Source organism: Harpia harpyja, chromosome 13, assembly GCF_026419915.1.
Source record: "Harpia harpyja isolate bHarHar1 chromosome 13, bHarHar1 primary haplotype, whole genome shotgun sequence".
In the NCBI taxonomy this organism is placed as follows: Eukaryota; Metazoa; Chordata; class Aves; order Accipitriformes; family Accipitridae; genus Harpia; species Harpia harpyja.
Window position 1 is genome coordinate 16,070,880 of NC_068952.1, and position 19,849 is coordinate 16,090,728.

The 19,849-nt window shown below is 38.5% G+C and overlaps 1 protein-coding gene across 2 annotated transcripts in view; it reads left to right on the forward strand.

Annotated features, from left to right (window-relative positions):
* The first annotated feature begins 63 nt into the window (after positions 1-63).
* The window catches only part of CAMKMT (calmodulin-lysine N-methyltransferase), a 235,838-nt gene continuing 216,052 nt past the window's right edge, over positions 64-19,849 (forward strand). The window contains exons 1-3 of one of the 2 annotated variants that reach the window (XR_008238007.1): positions 64-438; positions 6,265-6,431; positions 17,018-17,082. Coding sequence is in view for 1 of the 2 variants with exons in the window: in XM_052806375.1 (XP_052662335.1) it covers positions 340-438; positions 6,265-6,431; positions 17,018-17,082 (331 nt within the window). In the remaining variant the exon portion in view is untranslated. The remainder of the gene's footprint in view (positions 439-6,264; positions 6,432-17,017; positions 17,083-19,849) is intronic. The other variant, XM_052806375.1, reaches the window with a different exon arrangement.

Consider the following 19,849-nt stretch of genomic DNA (forward strand, 5'->3'; position numbering starts at 1 on the left):
GCGGAGCTGCGGCGGGCGAGCGAGCACGGTCCCTACCGCGGCTTCCTCAAGTCACTCTCGTTTCACCACCCCACCCCCCAACCGCAGAGGCCGCAGGCAACGCGTTTTGAGGCGCACTCCCGCCCCTCCGGTGCGCCTTAGGAGCCGGACGTAGCGCGTCGGCAGCCTCTCTCCTCAGTGCTGCCCTTAATAAAGATGGCCATGCACTTCCTCTCCCTCAAGCCCTAGCCCGGCCGGTCCCGGCAGCCGCTAGAGGCTCAGCGGCAAGTCCTCGCCGGCTAGGCTGCGGGGGGTCTGCGCGCTCCCGCCGCTTCAGCCCCAGGCGCTCCCCGCCGCCGCATGGCCGAGGCTGCCGGCTCTCCGCGCCGCTCGGCCGCGGGCAGGTGCGAGGCGAAGGGTGCAGAACCGGCGAGAGCCCGCTGGCGGCTGCTCGGACAGGTAGGGGGAGCCCGCGGGCGGGAGGGGATGGCGGGGCGGGCCGGCGGCGCAGCATGAGGGGCGCACGTCGCTGCTGACCGCCGCTCCTGTCCCCTGGCGTGGCGGCGCCTTGGGCCGGGGCGGTTCGTGTTGCCTCCCGCCCCCCCGCGTTGGCCTACCGCGGCCCCGGGGGCGGCGGGCGGTCGCGGGCCCGTGTGGCCGGTAGCTCGCAGCGGCTGAGGGTCCGTGCGCTGCCCCCGGGCGGGGGTGCCGGCGCTGGAGGCGTGTGGAAAGCCGAGCTGCGGAGAGCTGCCCGCACCCCCGAGAGGATAGCGAGGAATAAGTATGCTGGGGCTTGCAAAGGGGTTTGCAGTCCTCCTGGAAAAACCAGTAATAATAAGAATACATACATACGTTTATAAAAATATGTACATCTGTATATATATATACACACATGCATATATACACACACACGGCTCTTGGAGGTGCGCCTTCAATAGATCCCCAAAGCAGTCTGTGGTCTTATAAGCAGTGTTAACAGGAGGAGGGCCAGCATCCCCTTGGCACCCTGCAGCTGAGAGCACTAGCTTGGGATTTTCAGGCTGTGGTTCTGTCAGTGCTGCTGGAGTTGGTTATTGTAGCTGCTTTCCAATTCCTGACGTTTGATGCCCACTAAACTGCCTTTCATGGGGAGCCGGAGTGAGATGTCTTTACCTGCAGCTGCTGGCAAGCTGTGGGGCCGTGCTTGGAGGAGGGTGAGGGGGCAGAAGCAGCAAGCGGTTACACCTGGGCTGCGGGTGAACAGCAGCTTGTCAGCTCCAGCCTTCCGTAGTTTTTTGGACCCTTTAGGAGCAGTGCAAGGTTGGAAAGGATTCCTCTGCAGATGAGCATATGCACGAAGGCTTAAAAACTTGAATCAGTTTCATTAGTTGTTATTGTTATTGGATGTGACATTTACAGCCCTAAAATAAATGTTTAGTTTTGTGCAGATGGATGCCTGGAGCTGCCCATTGCGAGCTCTCCCCGAGAAGGCAGAGTGGTGGCAGTGAGTCCAATGGCGGCGTCTGGGCTGAACAGGGCACCTGCCTGCAGTGGGATAACAGAGTGGGAGGCATGGGGAGGTTAATATTGACCTTTTCTTTGTGTGTGTTTTTGGTTTGCAAATTCCCCAGTCCTGTTCAACAGGACAAACTTCCGTTTTATTATACACTAAAGCAGGAAATGCCAAAGTTACTGGTAGGAATATCAGGTTTGTCTTTGAAGGTTTCTGTTCTAGCAGACATCTAAGCTGCACTCTGCGGCTATACTAACATTTCTTTTCAACATACTGCCTTTGGCATATCCCTGTCTCTTAAAATCATAAGGAATTTTTCATAACAATTGAATGGGGGTGCAGGGGGTGCATGCAGGTATTTGGGGAGAAGGCTTCTGTTTCTTCCTCAAACTACACGTAATCTGTGACCTTTTCCTCTGCAGATTCCCTGGGTTTTTCCATGTTCTTTAACTTTTCTGTTGATTTTTATATGGTACGATGAGCGAGGATCAATTTAATCTTACTGGTACATCTGAAGGAAAAATCAGTTCTGCACTCTTAACTACAGTGATGCTTGGATCTATCTATGGATTGGGAGAGGTATCAACCTTCCTTTATATCCATCTTTAAAGGAGCTCTGTCAAAGTGTTCCTTACAGTGCTTTTAAAAATGCTTTTCATACTGCTTATAATAACGCCTTACATGAAATCAGTTCTGTGGTGTGTTTATATATTGAATTAGCTTTCATTCAATGCATACACAAATTTATTTGCTATAGTAAGGATGCTTGAGTGTGTGCTCGCTGATTTAATTAAGAAAAAAGCCCTTTTATCAGGTATCCTATGAAGCTAGCATAAAGAACCAGGGGTTTGCATAATTACCTATGTGTTCTTTATCAATAAAATGTTTTATGTATGTACTGAGTTTGAAGTTTGGCAGTATTTTTAAACTTAGCTTGTCAGAATCAAGGAAAATATTGTTTTGCTTAAAAAAAGAAATGCTAAAGGAAGTTACATATGTACTGTGCATTTATAAGGGACTGGAGTAAATTATCTAAGGCTGTGTTTTGAGCTCTACCAGTCTATGCAACTGATGGCATTACCCAGTCTGTAGTGTTTAGTAGGGAAGTTAGAGGTATAGGCCTAAACTAAGTTGCTTCCTATACGTACACTTGCTCCCTATAGAAAGTTCAATGAAAACTTTCCTGAAATCTGTAAGTTTTATATATTTATCCTGCCTGTTACCTTCCTCTTGCTCTTCTTCTCACGGAAGTGTTGCTCACCTGGTAATGTACTTTAGCTTCCAGAAGTGAAAAATAAGAGCTAAACTGAGGGCAGGGCAGTGGCTTTTTTTTTTTTTTTTTTTCTTTTCTCCCCCCCCCGCCCCCAACAGAAGAACTTCTAAAGCAATTTTTCTTCTCTTCCTGCTCCTCTGTCTGTGAAGGGTGCCTGTGCTCCAGATATTTTTTCATGTTTTTGTTATTCTTGAGTTTGTAAATTGTTTACAGTTGAATAAAACAATTTGTTAAATAAATAAGGCACAGTCCTACTGATGGTGTTTAGAGATGGTGTAGTTATAGTTCATGCAGTAGCTGATTATGTAGAAACTTTCTTGTGTGTACAAAATACCGTGTTCCAGTCAGTGCCATAGAACACAGCAGAGGTTTGTAGACTGTTAGCTGTTACTGAATTTGGCTTTTAGTGCAACTAAGCCATACACAATGAGATACACAAATAAATACAGAGAATTTCAGGTAACTGCCTTTCTCCATATGGTTGGTTTTGTTTGTTTGTTTTAAGAGAGGTCAAACATCATCAAGTTTTATAGGGAGTCCTAAATATGGTCCTAATATTGTCATTAAATACCGATGGCCCTGCAATTGAGATCTGTGGTAATGTTTTACTAGAATCTTTCTAAAACAGGAGACAGTTTGATGATATATTTTTTTTAAAATATCTTGTATGTTAATGAAGAAAGAATTGCCTTAGAATTCTATATTGCTAGGTGAAGTTAGAGAGGAAAGAAAATGCAAGTTTCAGAGAGGGAAAACTGCAAGGTGAAAGTGTGAACTTGCATTGTTTGGGGTTTTTTTTGTCGTTGTTCTTGGTGTTTTTTTCTTTTAAGGAACCTAATTTTGAAAGACAATCTTTCATTACAGGATCTAAAATATTATTTATTTAGGTAATATTTGTATGTATGACCTGTGTACAAGCTCAACACTTATGTACACCTGTAAAGATCTTGTGCAGAAGACAGGCCATTCAGTAACTAAAGAAGATCTTAAAGAGAGTGAAACAAGGCTTCTGGAATTTTTTAAAATAAAATTATGCAGAGAAACTTAGCTGAAAGTTACTGAGGGAGGAGGTGAAAAGGCCACCGGCCCCAACCAAAGAATGGTGATGTTAGGTGATTCCAGCCCCACCATAGTTCTTCCTCTTTGCCATGACTAAAACCAAGAATTGTGTCTATTCTGCTGGGAAGCCTTTAGCTTGCTTTGATATTGGCTACTGGTTTTACAGGTCCCTGGGATGTGTTCATTTATTATGGCAGTGTGCAGGAAGTTAGGGAGTTTGACCTTCATTGGAAGGGTATCATGAAAATAGAGAAGACTATCTTTCAATGTCTTTAAAACATTATTATGAGTTTAAAGATATTTGTCACCTTTTGGTTTTTGTCAGTGGATTATCTTATAGCAGCAGCAGCATATCTTTGTAGCTTGTAACAATTGTGATGCTTTTAGGAACTGGCTTGAAGAAAAAAAAGTTTTGATCCTTATGTAAAAATAGCTAGATATAAATAATGTAACATATTCTTCCTTTGTGCTCTGTTTTCTCAGTTATATTTAGGTTTTTGAAAGATTTGACGTGCTGTTGTAATTTTCAGATCTTAGACCTCTTGATTTTAGTTGGGGCTGTGGGAGAAACGTTTTTTTGAGTACTCAAATGCTTATGAGATTTTCTGCTAACCCAGAGAATGCATTTTACAGAGCGGCTAGAAGATGTCTCTTTAGAACAAAAAACTGAAACCGGAAAAGTGTTGTCACTGTTGGATTTTTTTTTTTTACTGTTAGTAATGGCGTGCCTTTGCTTTAAAAGAAGGCCCAAAACAACATGCTTTTCTGAAAATTAGATCTTGGTGGGGTTTTTTAGTTGAAAATTTGCTCCATTTTGTTTCCAGACTTGCTGCTATTATATGAAGGTCTTAATTCTGCTAGTCTTTTAATTTGGTTCTCCTGTTTTGCTGTTTTTGCGATTTCCTTCATGTGTGTATTTTTCCCGTGTGTTACAGAAGTAGAAGAAATAGGGTGGACAGCACACAGCCATTTTTACTACTTTGATGAAGATGCCTGTGCCTTTCATATGCTGAGACCTGCCAATGAAAATAGATCCAAAAGCAATAAGCCTGATGCATCAGACCTGCTATTAGAAACTAACAGCAAAGCAAATACAATTGCTCTGCTCACATATGTAGTATTTTCAAGTATCCTGCAAAATAATAGGTCATGGCACCAAATTGTAAGGCTGTTGAATGTGAGTGCATTTCCAGTTAAAGCGCGGTTGACAAAGGTTGGGTGTAGCAGAAAAATCACTGACCCTTTATTTTGTTGTACACATCCCATATGCAAAGCTTCCATTTCAGGTTTCATAATTCTGGAGAGCTACTGCTCATTTGACTTCAGATTTAGCTCTGGTTGGCAAAAAACTAAATTGTGGTCCTCTTCTACTCAATAGAGCTATTCCTTATAGCCCTATTTATAGTGATGAGTTTATTTTCTGCTGGTTTTCTTCAGCACTGTGGACTGCTAATGCATCTTCATTTTAAAAATGCAATGGCAATTATTTATGTATTCTATCCAATGTTAGGAGAAAGAAGTTAAAACCAGGACATTTCTCCATCTTCCATCGCTGACCTAAAGAAGCAGCCTTTTCGTCTGGCAGGGAAATGCTAGTTGTCTTCTGTGCAATGATACAGCTCAAACGGGCTGGATGCTGGGTTTTCCTGAACGGAGGAGTTGATACCTTAGTCCTCAAAGACAGTTGAATGCAGCAGACTATGCAGGACAGAGAGCCGATGTTTTAATTTTCCTGAACAAGTGTTTTAATCATTTAGCTATTACACAAAATGCATATGGCCACATTCTGCTTCTGCCACTGCCTTGAATTCTTCTGTCTCTTAGTGCTGAACTTGGTGCTGTTGTGTATTCTAGGGATCATGTAAAAGTTGCCTAATGCATCAGTCCCCTTATGGGGTCCTGGTAGGGGAATATGCAGTTGTGACATCTGAAAGTATGGGTCCTTGGATGGGTAGCAATTTGGCAGCAGTTCTGCAAATCTGCAGCAGTAAACTTCCAAGCTAGGAAACGGTCTACCTGGCAAACACATATTGCTCAGGTTTTTTTAATCTATAGGGACAGTGAGTGGCACAGAAAGTTTCACAGTGGTAATGGGAGAGTAGGGAAGAACCCAGTCTGCCTCTCTAATTCTGGTATGGGTTCGCTGGAGCGGGAGTTAAAAAAGCAACTTTGTACTTACGAACTTGTGTCCTTATGAACAGAGCACATTTGCTTTACAGTTATTGAGATATAATATATATATAGAGAGACATAATAAATTCATAATTCATTCTCTTGACACCTCCCATCAGTACCACTGTTATTTTTCTCAGGCTTGACATACTTGGACTAGTTATTCATAGCTATTAGCTAATAGCATAGCTGTTATGGTTAATGCCAGACTTGCCTCTTCAGTTAAATAAGCCTGTGTTTGTTCTTGAAAGTTTTATTCTTAATGTTTAATTTGTTCTTCATTTCAAAGGTTCTGAAGAAAAAGCACTTGAAAGATGTGCACCTCCAACAAGTATCTGTAAGAAGGTTCGCATCGTTCAATCTGTTTTCAGTAGAAGACCAGAGTACAGAAGAGGAAACTGGGACCTGGGTTCAGTATAAAAGCATCTTTTATCCTGAGTATAGTGTGTCCTTAAGGTAACCATCATTTAAGTACTTCCTAAGATCTTCTACAGGCCTCAAATATAAAACTCATTAATGATTATTCCAGTGTTTTGTATAACTAGGCATAGTTTACACATGAATTGTTAGATGTTATTTTTAGTTGTTTGTTACAGTAAGCAGCTTGTTTGGGTTTTTTTTCGGTACACCTCAGTTAAGTGCCAGAGCTTGAATGAAAATGCTGATGATTGTACCTATAACAGAATGCAAATATGGGCATTTATTTTATGTTACTAATAGCTTTCTGTTTTGACATTCTTCAGATATAAATAGGATGTAAGAAAACTGAACACATTTACTTGTAATCTTAAAAATTTTAATGACATGATGTTATTCATAAAGTTCTAAAAGCTTTCTGGCAGTGATCTGAATTTTATTCAATTTTCTTCTTAATAGTTCTTGTAAAACTCAGTGATAATTTGGAAGCCAATTTGCAAAACAAAAGAACAAAAAATTTCCTTTTCCTGCAGAAATGATTTATACCTATTGAAGAAATCTGTTTTATATTAGAGCAGGTAAAACAAATTAAGATATTTGTATTAAAAAAAAAAACAAAAACCAACCCAAAACACACAAAACAAAAAACCCCCCAAGAATCCAAAACCCCTCCAAAAACTTTCTGAAGGAGTGTGAATTCTTAGTAGCTTTAGCAAAACAGAAAAGTTTATAGCTCCCATTCATTATTGTGCAGGGTGGGTTTTTTTTCCCTTTTCTCCTGCTTTGGTCTCCCTTTTACTTGTTCAGTTTTGTGCATATCTATAACTTGGTTTTGCCTCAACAGGTATCATTGCAACAGTAACTTAAGCATTCCTGAATCAATACTTGTTTTGCAGCCCCTAATTAGCCCTGCTGAGGGTGTAGCGTTCTGCATTCTGTCCACAGAAGAGGATATTCTGGAGAGCCTCGGTCATTGAAATTGTAAAGTGCGTTTTTATTTAATGGCGACCTTTAAATTAAATTCACTCTTAGAAACTAAGTTTGAACACAAACAAGTGACCATCATTAACTGTGACATTTCTGCAAGGTTATAAAACAAAACAAAAGAACAACAACAAAAAACCAAACCAAACCAAAAAAAACCCCAACCCCACAACACTACATGCAGGCTGCCTTCAATTTGCAGCTGGGTGAAAAGTCAAATATGAAATTGTTTAGAGCTTTATAAAGCCTTAATTTTCTGTTTTCCAAGCTTATACTTATTGATGCTAAAAGGCTTCAGAAGAAAACTTTTCCATTTGAAAATACTGCCTATTTGTAATAGAAGTAGGTACAGTGTTTTTTCTGTATGGACTTTTCCAGTGAACCGCTGGGGAATGCTACAGATTCATCTAGATGCTCACAGTCTACCTAATCTATTTGTGCAGTGTCTCTATTCCCTGCTTGTAGGTTGTCATGGTTTAACCCCAGCCGGTAAGTGTCACCACGCAGCTGCTCACTCACTTGCACCGCACCCAGTGGGATGGGGGAGGGAATTGGAAGGGAAAAGGTAAAACTCGTGGGCTGAGATAAGAACAGTTTAATAGAACAGAAAGTAAGAAACTAATAACGGTAATAACAACAATAATAAAATGACAATAATATTAAAAGGATTGGAATATACAGAACAAGTGATGCACAATGCAATTGCTCACCACTTGCCGACCAATGCCCAGTTAGTTCCCGAGCAGCAATCCCTCCCTGGCCAACTCGCCCCAGTTTATATACTGGTGTCCTGGTTTCAGCTGGGGTAGAGTTAACTGTCTTCCTAGTAGCTGGTACAGTGCTATGTTTTGAGTTCAGTATGCGAAGAATGTTGATAACACTGATGTCTTCAGTTGTTGCTCAGTAGTGTTTAGACTAGAGTCAAGGATTTTTCAGCTTCTCATGCCCAGCCAGCGAGAAAGCTGGAGGGGCACAAGAAGTTGGCACAGGACACAGCCAGGGCACCTGACCCAAACTGGCCAACGGGGTATTCCATACCATGGGACGTCCCATCTAGTATAGGAACTGGGAAGTGGGGGTGGGGAATTGCCGCTGGGGGACTAGCTGGGTATCGGTCCGCAGGTGGTGAGCAATTGCACTGCGCATCATTTGTACATTCCAATCCTTTCATTACTACTGTTGTCATTTTATTAGTGTTATCATTATCATTATTAGTTTCTTCTTTTCTGTTCTATTAAACCGTTCTTATCTCAACCCGTGGGTTTTGCTTCTTTTCCCGATTTTCTCCCCCATCCCACTGGGTGGGGGGGAGTGAGTGAGTGGCTGCGTGGTGTTTAGTTGCTGGCTGGGGTTAAACCACGACAACCGGGCATGATGTGACATGGTATGGAATAACCCTTTGGCCAGTTTGGGTCAGCTGCCCTGGCTGTGTCCCCTCCCAACTCCTTGTGCCCCTCCAGCCTTCTTGCTGGCTGGGCAGGAGAAGCTGAAAAATCCTTGACTTAGTCTAAACACTACTTAGCAACAACTGAAAACATCAGTGTGTTATCAAGATTCTTCTCATACTGAATCCAAGACATAACACTATAGCAGCTACTAGAAAGAAAATTAACTCTATTCCAGCCAAAACCAGGACATAGGTCTTCAGAGGCACACTGGTAATAGAAAATGTAAGGCGTTTAGGTAGAATTTAGGCTGACCAAGACTGCAGTCCTTTATGCCGCAGTCCTGAACTTCTTCATTCAGTCTCCTTAGTTCACTACCATGGTTTGCAACACTCAGTGTCACTTACTTGATTTACTAGTTATAGGAGTTTTAAGGTAGGAGGTGAGCTAAGGTTCACCTGTGCCGGCAGTACAAAAGCCAAGGGAATGTCAGACTGATCTTGCTCTGACATTTGACATTTGTTCAATTCTGTTTCCATCACTTCCCATGTCATCATTTTATTTAGTATTTTTTATTTGGCTAATAGTAGTTTCATTAATAGGACACAGCTCAAATTGTAGACTGCGAACAAGCATAGTTTTTTATGCATGATTTTATTATTGGTGATCATTATATAGTGTCCTAAGTATGGAGATTTTGTTTTTACCTTTTATGTTCCTCTGACCTTAGCCAATGGAAAAGTACAGTTTCTGTGCTGGAGCAGGTTTACATTGGGTTTCAAAAACTGTATATTGAGGATAATAGGGAGATTGTCTCCTGGTGGGTTTATTTTTATTTTTCCCCATATTTTGTTCCTTTCTAGAACATACTTAGTGATCTATAAAAATGGTAATCACTGATTGTTTTAGGAATAATGATCAGAACTTACTTACTCTTACAGTTCTGTGTTAAAATGTTTTCTCTCTGTATTGAAGCAGTGGCAATAGATAGCATATACTTATTATTTCAGAATATTGCAGGATGGTGAAGAAAGGAAGGAGAAAATACTGTGTATTTTGCCAGGGACAAAGTATAAATACCTGCAACAAAATCTGCTTTACCATAAGTCTATATTAAATAAAGTTTTTCTCTGTTTTTGCTGAAGCAGTAATTTAAGAGGTTAAATGTAACAGTTTAACATACATAACAGAGCAACAGTTCTTGCAGAAACTTGCATATTTAGAAGATAAGAAATCTTGGAGTTAGCAGTCCTGGATCTTTGAGAACTGATCATGTCTTGGAAACTTAAGGATCCTCTGTGTGTCTGACAGTCTTCCCTTCATTTTTCTCTTCCCATTGGCAAAATACTAATTATCATAATTTTCATCAATAGAAGCAATTTTAACAAGATAACAAGAACATATTATTAGCGTATTATTAACCATAACAAGAACATCAGTCAGGTAAACCCAGAACAGTGTGCTTGAGTAGGAGAGCCTGTTCATATATCTTTTTGTCAGGAAAAAAATGTTGCTTATGGCCCCTCTAAAATCTTGACAAAAGTGCTTTTGAATTTTTATCTGCATATGTTTTCCTTATGCATTAACATATTTTTGGGAAAGCTCATTGCATATGTTAGATGTTAAAAGGGTTGTCAGCTAATATCTTGACAAGACTAAATACTTAAGAAAGTTCATAAGGTTGTTAGTAGCTTTTGGCAAAGAGTATAAAGGTCAAGCTATATCAGTTCAAGGGCTATCAAAACTGATCAAATTATATATTCAGATATGCTATGACCTAGCTGTAATTACTGCTCTAGGGGGACTTGGGAACCAGTTTGTTAGGCAAATGGAAGCTTCAGTAGGATCTACCAGGCATGTGCATGCTTTTCTGAACTCTCAATGCACTAGTTTATTTTAGAATAATTCTTAATAAATCTTCCAAAGCAGGAAGCCAGAAGCAATATAAGGCAATTTTTGCTTTAGAAATTGAAGCTGGATTTATGTGCCATTTTGTCTACATCCTTGAGATGACATCACATTTTAAAAATCCCCATGACTCTACCAGTTAAACAGTGGTCTCTAGCATGCTTAATGGAATGTAGAGTCACAATACATGGTGGAAGGTGGTCTCTTGAAGTCTGTATAGGTACTCAGGTGCTTCACAGTAGCTCTGGGGTATGAAAAGGAGTGTCTGATGAGTGTGACACTTGTTTTCAGTGAAAGGGGTGTCAAGATGAAATTTCTTGTGTTACAGTACAGAATCTCATTTGATTAGTCTAGTCTCATTTGTATTTGTACCGTATTTGCTGCTCCTACACACTACGTCCTTGTCTTGATGATATGAAATTGCTCGCTAGTGTTGTTTGCAATTAATGTTAGTTAAAAAATAAATCCCCCAAATGACAGGAAGGCAGCCTGGGAATTGGGCTGAATGTTTATGGAAGTCTAACATGGAGAATGTAGACGTACTCAGTCCAAGCTGGAATCTTGCTGCAGTTTTCACATTCAGATTTGGATACAGTAAATTGAGTAACATAGTCTGCAGGTGAAAAATACAAACCTCATTTTGAGTGAAATTTCTTGCAAGCTTGAGGTGGAAAAAGATATCTTTCATTACAGAAATCATCTGACCTTCTGGGTTTCTCTCCATTAAAAGTATGTTTTTATTCATAAAACTTACATGTTTATTTGTTAGCTTTGTTCAAGTTCATTTTAACTTTGGGGGTATTTCACTTTGCTGTTAAAAATTATGCATGTGCTAAATACTTGTTTTCTTGGTGATAGGAAGATACAGAGTAAGTAGAGACATTTTAAAATGTTTATTTAATACTGCATTTCTAAATCCTTCTATTCCTAGTCCGGAATGTGCTTTTAAATTTAAATTTTGTATGAATAATTCTAGCAATGAAGTGATTATAGATCATGAAGATGCAGTGTCTCACTGTGGAGATGGTGTCTGTCTTGTAGACAGGAAAATTATTCTTTTATCAGAGTTAAAAAAGGAACAATCAATATCTTCACATTTTCTATTTCAGGATATGGATTTACTTTAAAATTGTAGGCTCATTTTAGGCAATTAGAGAAGAAATAAGTTATTTCTGTGGTAAAATGTTTTCCATTGATCAGTCATTTGTTGTTTCAAATACTAAAACGCAGAACTGAAAAGAACTATGTTAGCAGCTTATAGGAAGGGTTAAATCTTTGTAAAGAGTGTTAAGTGTTCTTTGCAAAGTGTCATGCCTTTATTCTGAATATGAATGAACCTTTAGATAAAAATATGAAAGAAATTATTAGATTATTCTAGACCTTTGGTTTAGAAATGAGAGGCATGTTATTTGTCTGTGGCAAGTGTTAGAAGATGGTTTAGGAGTGAATTCCATTGGCTATTCCTATAGGGTATTTCTGCTAATAACACTTTGAAGTTTTAATGAATTTTTATTTTAGGGATAGACATAAAAAATGAAGGGAAGCAGATGTCAAGGAATATTGCCTACTCCTTATGGACAATTTGTGCGGGTATGATAAACTTGCTTTCTTCCATTTATTGGGTGCTGAGAGATAATGTGTGCATTTAGCAGCATGAGGGCTTGGCCACAGAAGGAGGAAACTGAGGAAAGAGATAAGAAGTGTTTTGGTAACATACTACTTTCATACACTGATGAAACTAAGACTGTTCCATCATATTGCCCAATACATGTGTATTTGTAAAAAGAATTTGTACTCAAAGAAGCCATTGTTTTAGTTTCTTACCATATTAAGCTGAGATCTTGAACTGGAGTGAAAGAGGAGTTATCTTGTTTTGCTATACTCTGTCCCAGAAAAAACATTTGATCAGATAATAAAGTTTGCAGGTAACTCTGAGATTCTTACTGGGCTGCAGTGGCAATTGATGGTGATGCCGAGCAAGCCTTTTTGTAAAGTACCCTTAGCAGTAACTGTTTTACCCTTATCCTGTCTTTCATTTTCCATGAAAATTGTAGTTTTATTTTGTATCAAGGTGAATAATATCTGGTGATGTGGTGGTTTTTTTTTTTTTTCTTTTGAGTATTATATGGAAATGTAGCTTAGTTTTTGTAGTTTTTTTAAGTTTACTATATTTATTTAGTTATTTGTATTGTTTTTCCTCATTCAGTTGAAGAATAATATAAAAGAATGAACATAGTTTTGTTTCATTATGGTTGATGAAAAGCATACATTAATAGGGAGCTACTGAAGGATTATTTTTATTCTGTCTACAGCTATTTATAAATACATGTAAAAGTCTGCCACTTGTGTGGTTGAATTTAAGAGGAAGGAACATTAATGTATTTTAAAGATCTCTCTGACTTTCTTTATACATCCAAAGTAGATTTATTCATAGTCCAGAGTAAGGAATTTTTCTTTGCTTCATATCAGGAGAAATATGAGTTAAATTAGTTTATCATTTATAGATTTGTCTTCTATAACTCAATGCCTCAGCTATAGAAATTTTGCATATTGTACCTTGAAGACTTATTATAAGAACATTGTAGATCAGATTAACAATGCTGACCTGAAATTCACTTTCTCCGTGATGCTTACTTATACTTGTTTGAAGTACTTTGTTGACTGCAGCAATCACAGCTTTGAACTTCTTGAAGTTCTTTGAACTGTACAATGTTCATGACATATTCCAAAGCACTAAATACTAATGTTCTCCTGTATTTTGAGATGCCTGTGGAAACTTATGGGAATTTTGGCGTTGGGATTTAACCACAAGGTTCTGTGATTCCTTTCCTTGACTTTCATAATTCAGTGCACATGAGACAAACTCTTTATGGGCAGTTTGTAAGACGTACTGTGGAAAGCTGTGATTATGACAGGCATTCATAGAAACAGGATGTGACATGTATTGGCAGTTTTCTCTGGGCTCTGTAATGGAGGAGCAGCTGATGGGATGGGACAGTGAAACAGCAGCTGTTACAGAACTGCTGGGGAGGTATATGCAGAGCAGTGGATCCAAAACTAGAAGCTGTGGGCTTTAGGTGCAGGACTGAGTAGCATGATATTTATGGCAGATTTGGGGTTAGAGAATACATGTATTTACAGGTGCATGTAACTTTTAGTCTGCAAGTCAGGTCTGTGATGGAAAAGAGTTGGGGAGTAGCTGGTGCAGAGTTTGTCTGCAGGCTCTACAAATAGAGTCCTCCAAATGGAGAAAGATGTGGCTATTGCTGTTCGGAAGTGTGTCTCCTTGAGCTCTCCCTTTCACAAGTAGATCAGCTGTTGGCACATTGCTTTCCTCAGTCCTAAAACTTGTCTCCAATAGAAGTTATGCTCAATTCTTCACTGTTTGGGTTCCCTAACTGTTAAGTGATTACCAGTGGAATGGAAGCACCTCTTTTTTTAGCCTGGTGTAGGGAGAAAAAGCTTTTTCAGCAGGAATAGGTATTTTTCTATCATGCTAATTGACTTCTGAAGATTTCGCTGTTACTAATGTGGAGTTGTCTTAAAATAGTCCATAATGGTAATATAGTTAAGACCTGAGATGTGATTTTTGGAGTGAATGAGAGTGGCTTTGCTATCCAGATCACCGTTGAGATAACGGTTACTCCTCGCATTCTAGGAGATTGAGGTTGCTCCCTGCTTTTGTTCAGTAAAGGTTTCATAAACTGATCAGAATAAAGGAAGCAGCTGTTAAACTTAAGCCCTGTCCTGTTTCACAATGAGTGTGGAGTGGGCATCTGGAAGACTGAGGAGGAGGAGGTCCCTCATAACAAAGCTGGATGCTTCTCATCAAATTACGGCTCACTTATGTGCTTGTCATGAACAATATTTGTGAAAGCAAGAAGGAGATTGCTGAGACAGAGTTAGAGACTTTGCATGTTGCAGGCAGATGGAAAAGGGGGTGTGTGTGCAAAATGCCTCTGCTGGCCAAGAGAGCAAACACTGGGGTGTGCTGTGTTTGTACTTGGACACCACAAGCTTTTGGCCACTGAATAATAAATGTAAGAATATGTTTGAAATTTGTGTGTGTTGATTTTAATTATGGAAAGAATGTTTTTTAATCAGAGGAAGAACTGATCCTTAATGAAAACTGAGTGTACCAAAAATAATGTAGATGAAGAACGTTCATTGTGTTAAATAAAACATCACCAAAATTTCAGAACAACTTTAAAAACAATAGCTGTGTGGCATGCATCTGTTGTGGCATCTTAGCTTATTCTTCAGGCTGACGTACTCAGAGCTGTCCACTTCTCATCTCAAATTATAAACCATTATTTTGGAAACAGCCTGAAATCTGGTTTAGTAATAATTTTAAGGCCAGTGCTATAGTTGTATCATTTCTCTTTTTTGCCTTTGTCTACCTTTTGACCCTGAAGTATATAAATTTTATTCTTTTCTACACCAGGACACTCCACTTTCTTCTGTTTTTCTTTCTTCATAGCATTCTGAACTGCAGATACTGGATTGCTAAATTGTTCGTCCTCACCTTTGTTTGCTTCACTTGGAGATTTGCATGATAAATCTTCTTTATATGTGGACTGTGTACATAAAGAAATGGCGGAGGGGGGGAACCAAACCAAACCGTGTTATCCTGGGACTAATCTACATGCCAAGAAAGATCAAAATATTTCTTTACTTTCTCAGCATCTCCCTCTCCCCTGCCCCCATCTGACATTCATTTAGAGATGAGACATTCACAGCTGTCTGAGAGACCCTAACTGTTTCAGACATACGCACAGTTATGGAGTTTGTAGGATGCTAAGGAGTCAGCAGGGGACAGTTTAAAGGGCAGTTCTGTGGCTGGCAGAACTACTGATCCTGTCCGCTTTCTTGTCACTTCTCTTGAATTAACTCTGTTGCATCGGTTGTCCGATCTGATTGAAAATAAACTTGCCAAAAAAAAGAAGAAAAAGTGCATTATTAGTCCACACGATCCTTCAGAATTCTTGTAGGCTTTTACTGCAGCTAAAGAATTGTATTTTTGGTTTGGTTTTGTGTAGCTGGGAGAAGAGCTCTAATGTTGAGTCGTATCTTTTGTAACATCTTTCATATATTTTGTTGCCCCTGTTTATGAACACGTTTCAGTTTAACTTGATTTCCATTTGATTTTCATTTTTTTCAAGAATTGGTCTACTTGCTCTTCGGTGCTTCTCAAAATTTAACATGTAAATATTTATTTAATGCTTACGCTTATCAGAAGCTATAAATAGCTTTTTTTGCACTATAAATATACAATTTCATATTTGCAAAGAGGTTGATTTTTTTTTTTTTCATTCTTAAAACAATCTTCCTTCACGAAAGAAAAGCTGAGAGAATGAGAACTAATTTTGTAGGTGCTAGAATTGTTGGATTTCTTCCATTTTTTCAGTGTTTCAAATTAGTATGTTCCTGAACAGTCTTAGGAGCTATATTTGAAACATTATTAGAAGACTGTATTTTTGTATTTTACTGCCTTGCTAAATTCTTATTAGATTTTTTAAATGCATTTGTGAAACAGCTATGTGATCTGATTGTTGTAAAGTGTAAGATTTTTTTGTTTTGTTCATTTTGGGCCTAGATTAGCTTGGGATAGTTAAAAGAAATTTAGTTGATTGTTTGTGTGTGTGTGAATTCAGCTAGCCTGACATCTGTAACATTTAGAAGAAGCTTCTTAGACAAATTTTTATTCAGCTTTGCTGCATGTTCTTTCTGCTGCTGTCAGTGTTTTGGTCACTGTGTTCTAAAATTTGCACTTAGTATGTGAAATTCAGTTAATTAATTTATTATCCCCAGTTTTGAATGTTTATTTCACTTGGGTTATGCAAATGTAAAACCAAAGAAAATGCAGTTCACTGAACACACTAATCAGTTTCATTGTTCACATTAATCAAATGAAGTGTTCTTGATTTTGTGGGAGAAAATAGGAATGTGTGTACAGCTGCTGTTCAAAAATAGTCTTTTGTTTTTCCTCTTCAAAGAAATTGCTTTGCCAAAATTCTTCCTTTCCTATGGAAAAGTTGCTTAGGTATGACTTCCACAACTAAACAAAAATTGATGTTCTTTGGAAATGTTTTCATTTTGATAAAGTCTTAGTGTCTGAGATACATGTTCCTGGTTCATGGATTTCAGTGATGGAACTTCAAAGACCAGGAATTGTCCCCTTGTTTTCCCCCTGGTGGCTACAGTAGTACCTATTTACTACTTCTCTGTGAAAGGGGTTTGTGAGAAATGAACGCATGCGGTGAACCTCTTCTCTGAAAAGGCAAGATGGTTGGGGTTTTTTTTGATTGTTCATATGTTGGTAAAGTTACTATGTATGTTTTCTTCCAGATTTCACAACGGACTCTTAAATGTTAAAGATGTTCTTACAAGTTTTGACAACACAGGGAACGTCTGTAAGTCATTGTTTATTTAAATACAGTACTATGCTGATAGAAGTCTAATTGTATCAATATAAAATATTTCTGTATGAGCCCTCAATAACCATTTCATTTAGCTGAGAAACATTATTACTGTGGTCAGAGATACAGATCTACCGACCATAGTGTTTTATGTGTTACACTGTTTTACGTAGCAGAGTTGTTTGTGTAGATGCATGCTTAAGTCATCCCTGTGCAGGTTATTTTTGGTTCTGTGACTGTGGCAGGAACATTAGAGCAGCTGAACTGGGTTGGATAAAAAATTAGTTTAGCGTATTGATTTGTGTTGGGGCCAGTGGCCAGCATTGGCTACCTGAGAAACAACAGTACAAGAACGCGGGAAACAAACAGTGATACTTCTAGCTTGGAGAGGGCAAACTCAAACCAGAGAAAAACAAAAGAAAGCACACAGTCAAGTTGAGAAATTCCTCTCCACAGAATATTTTGGATCCTAGAACGTGACATGAATTCAAAAAGCAAATGGGAAAAAATTGTGCGAGAAAAATTCTCTATGGCTATTAAATATGAAGACATCACTTACGGCTTAGGAAGTGCTGGATGTTAGGAGAATTAATGGGGCAGTGGGGTGCTATGTTTGTCCTGATCTTTCACTCTTGTCTAAGAATCAGTTACTGGCTGCATTAACCTGAGGCAAGATGAGCCGTAAGTGGACCTTCAATGTCTGACCCAGTACGGCTCTGCTTCAGTATACTTAATAAAATTATCTATGCTATTAATGGACATGAATTATAAAATTGGGTAGATCATGGAAAAGAAGGTGAGCAAAAATATTTAAATATTTTTGATGTGATGAGTAATTACTGTTATATAATTAACATATACAGATATACATATAATTCTTTTTTGATTATTCTGCCTTATTTTTCAGGTTGATTGGTTTGTTTTCAAACAAGCAAACTGATAGAATAAAGTTGGGGGGATATCTGTAAGTTTGCCAGATATTCAAGAAATGTGCACATATCTCCTCCTCCTTCTCAAAGAAATGATACAGAAACTGTTCTGATATATACGTTTCATCTCAAAACTCCAGTCTTAGTACTCCAAAGCTATGTTTCAATAAACATTGGCTTTTCATTAGCAAAAAGGTCAATTTATTTAATAAACTTTTGCCTTCAAAAGGAAAAAATAATCATAAACTATGTGCTCTCCTTTTTAAAATTTGCCAGCTTTCATTCAGTTCTGAACGTTGAAGATAGTTGTGTGGTCGTGCCACAAAATACTTCAGGATATATTCTTTAACAGTTGCCAAAGAGAAATTTGTTCTCTGATTTCTGAATGAAAATTATATCTAAGGGATATATGAATATCCAAATTAATAATACTAAGGCTGAGAAAGAAAATTCACATTTATAATTGTGGTTGACATCAGCTATAGATATAGGCATCATGAGCTGGATGATAAAAACATTTAGATTTCAGACATTTGTGGTCTGGAAGAAAATGCTTTGATTAAATTATGGGAGGCATTTAGAGAGATTTGATGTTGTAGATTCTCAGAATAGGAATCTAGAGGGACTTTTATAACAAGTTACTTCATTCTCATAAACTGTTCTCAATGAGGGAAAAAATTAGGAAAGAAATCCAAACGGGTTTTGGATCCAGAAAAAATACTGTTATATTAGTTCATTAGATAACAACTCAGGTATTTATTTTGAACAGCAGAGAAAATTTTTTTGCGTGTGTGTGTCTAAAAGTGTTTCACATAGCAGATCAAAACAGTGTACCTTACTCTGTTAAACATGGTAATGTTATTTCTTAATCTTTGTTCTTTGTGTGAGTACTTAGATTGTGATCAATCTACACAAATTTCCTTGTTAACACAAATAATTTACTGAAGTTTTCATATGCTTTCCTATTGATAGATGTGCTGTCAGCTCTTCTGTTAACTTTTTCCAGTATTTCAGCTACTTTCTTATTGATTGCAGATGGTAGAACAGGACTTATGCTCTAATAGGCACACCACCAGTGCTAACACAGAAGTGATATGACATTTGTAGTTCTTGTTGCTGTTTCTCTGTATATACAAAGATTCACATTTGTCCTTTTGGATTCAGTATTGCTTTGAGGGTTCATGCTGTGCTATTATATACAGTGTTTGCTAAGTCATTTCCAGATTCACTGCTTCCCCATTTTTAAATGTCTGTGTCTGTAAGTGTCTGTATTGATGTACATATTACTGATTTATGCCCATTTTACTAAGCACTCTAGGTTACACTTTGTGAGGGTAACTGTAAATTAGTTATCTTCTGGCAGCATGCAGTACTGGCTTGGAGTGTAATAATCATGCTTTTTTGCTACCACCTATATGGAGTAAATGTCCCCAGTGTCCAAGCCAGAGTAACTATATGTGTCTGTCACACCATCATAGTAAAGTTCCCCCAGCCATGTGTTTACTGAGCTGCTTTATTTAGATCATACCTGACTGAATTTGTGTGCACTCCCATTATCCCTTGATTTGAATTGACTCTTTCTTTGACCATTTTCTGTGTATTTCTTGGCTCTCTTTGTGTTAACCTACAGTGGAAAAGGAAGGTAGTAATCTTGCCTCTTTTTACCCCCAAAGGTAACTACCGTTTTAGTATTTCTAAAATTAGGTCGACTGTTTTTTACAATTGCTGTGGTGTTCTTTAAGAACTTCATATTATAAAATGATAGTCTACCCTAAAAATAACCCCAAACACTTCTAAAATGGTCTTTAGCAGTATTAGATTATTTCTTCTAA